Below are 2131 nucleotides of genomic sequence, written 5' to 3'. Positions count from 1 at the left end.
GAAGAGAGAGAAGGAGGGAGAGGGACGAGGGACAGGGGGGGAGGAGGGGGGGGGGAGGCTCGACAGGTCGTTCCGCGTTCCTTCTTGCCGGCTGCCGTCTCACACGAAGGCGGAGAAATTTCCCAGCATGTATACTGATGTATGCGTAAGATTGTGAGATCAATCATAAGGGCAGCAGCCAGTGTGTTAAAATGCCAACAGACTTGGACAAGCTCCGCTGAAAATACCGACCGTTTTCTTTAAGCGTTTTAGTTTGAACATCCGCGCTCAACCTCATGAGAAATCACGCATCCATCCGGTTCTCTCCACCGTGTTCCGTTCCGTTCGTCTTTTGTCTTTTCTTCGATGGTCTGTCCTGTCTCTGTCTACTGCTGCTCCCGTTTTGTTTACTTCGGTGTTACGATCATCATAGATTTCTGTAGCATTAAATAAAAATAATGGCAAACAGACAATTATTGTTACCATCTGGATTTCCAAGAGCCCCTCTTGGGAATGGTGTTGGGCGTTTTATGTGCCAATTGAAAAGAGTAACTTTAAAGTTCTGCAAAGAAAGAGGTGATAGTAGGGGTATGAGGTTAGTATCTTCTACTTCCATGTTCGTATCTAATTTTCTTCAATTACGTTTGTATTTTCAGTTGTATTTATTTAGCGCTACAATGTTCTTGTTGTTGTTTTGGTTCTCTTGTGCATTGATTTAAATGTTTTCGATTGTTACTGTTTTAAAGGGTGTATACTGAAAGTGCACTTACATGTAACATTGTGTCTTTGTTTTAGAGATTTTCTTGAGCATGATTTGGTTGATTTTGCAACTAAACATCCAAGCGTTGTAGTATATGTCAAGCCTAGGAGACACCGATCATCTGTTATTAAGGGGGAATACTGTATGTATACTATCATGAAAAGTCAAATGTGCATGAAATTTTGAATCCGTAGCTTTCTATAACTCATGTCTCTCCTGATTTATTCAGGTAATGGAAAAGATTTTTGGATATCAGCACACAAAATGAACCGTGAAGAAATTCAGAAATGGTTGCACTTAGCTACAACTCAGAATGATGGAGAGGAGTTTCGTCTTCGTAAAATGATGCATACAGACAATCCTTCTATTCAAGGTCCCTGGACGCCCTTCACGCACAGGGACCCAAAACTAAACAACTCATCATTCCCTCTTGTAAGCTATTTGATTTATTTTCAATTATCTAATTTGTGTTTTTACATCATTTCAACTTAATTAGTAAGAGCTCAATTTTTTTGTCAACTACTCTGTCAGGAGATATTTTCATTTATCCATTTGTTTTCCATTTTCAGGAGGAGCTCTCTGAGCCAGTGTTTGTCCCAAAATCAGCAACACAACAATTAATTGAGATTTTTAATGAGCAACAAAGGACTGCGAGACATCTTGAAGAAAAACAAGGAGAGTGAAACAGTTGGTTATCTTTTTGAGATCTCATTATTAAAGTTTGTTTGTGAAGCTGTATCTTGGGTGCTTTGTTCATTAGCTAAGACAAGCTTCATGAACTGAAAATCACAATCAAAACATTTTAAAAATCCAGCGGTATACTTATCAAAGTTGTTTTCTTGAAATGTTTGCAAATATGTAAATGTTTTTGCTTATCTTAACTGAGGATGATCGATGAGATAAACCTTGATGGAGAAAATTTCTCACCAAGGATGTGCATTAGGTCACAATAGACCATACTAAAAAGAGCTCATATGTCAATCCTTAATAACTTTTTGTTAAGATAAAAAATTTTCAAACCTTAAGGCTATGTCTCAAAAGTAATAAAATGCGATCTGCAAGCTGTTTAGGAATTCTCATTCTACCTAGGTTTGAGAAGTTTTCAAATGGACTTGAGCTATTTAACACTTTGAGTGCTAGTAGACATGTGATGAACAAGGATGGACATACATATGTGTTCAATTACATAATTTTCTATACCAAAAATAGATTGAAGAAGAACTTTTCTGTACCTGAAACACATTTAATTTAAGTAACTCAAGATCTTGAGTTTCAATTTTCGAAAATCTCGCGAAAATTGAAAGGTACATTCTCTAGGAATTCCCCCACTTAATTGTTATCTGGCGAAGATGAAACAAAGCGATAAGGCAAGCCTGTTACTCCTAAACATGG

The 2131-nt window shown here is 37.4% G+C and overlaps 1 protein-coding gene across 1 annotated transcript; it reads left to right on the top strand.

Annotated features, from left to right (window-relative positions):
• Positions 1–337: 337 nt before the first annotated feature.
• On the top strand, positions 338–1477 carry LOC113215989 (39S ribosomal protein L43, mitochondrial). The gene is made up of 4 exons (XM_026435661.2): positions 338–574; positions 775–881; positions 969–1171; positions 1309–1477. The coding sequence occupies exons 1-4, from the start codon at positions 438–440 to the stop codon at positions 1420–1422; spliced, it is 561 nt and encodes a 186-aa protein (XP_026291446.1). The 5' UTR covers positions 338–437; the 3' UTR covers positions 1423–1477.
• Positions 1478–2131: the final 654 nt, after the last annotated feature.

Source organism: Frankliniella occidentalis, unplaced genomic scaffold, assembly GCF_000697945.3.
Source record: "Frankliniella occidentalis isolate FOCC.00 unplaced genomic scaffold, Focc_3.1 Scaffold158, whole genome shotgun sequence".
Taxonomy (NCBI): domain Eukaryota; kingdom Metazoa; phylum Arthropoda; class Insecta; order Thysanoptera; family Thripidae; genus Frankliniella; species Frankliniella occidentalis.
Note: the sequence above shows the minus strand (reverse complement) of the source record. Positions and strands in the feature narration are given on the sequence as shown.

Excerpts from the sequence above, each read along its gene's own strand:
- LOC113215989 (XM_026435661.2), top strand. The coding sequence starts at position 438 with ATGGCAAACAGACAATTATTGTTACCATCTGGATTTCCAAGAGCCCCT. Across the intron at positions 575-774 it reads GGTGATAGTAGGGGTATGAG|AGATTTTCTTGAGCATGATT; the intron begins GTTAGTATCTTC and ends TCTTTGTTTTAG. Across the intron at positions 882-968 it reads TGTTATTAAGGGGGAATACT|GTAATGGAAAAGATTTTTGG; the intron begins GTATGTATACTA and ends TGATTTATTCAG.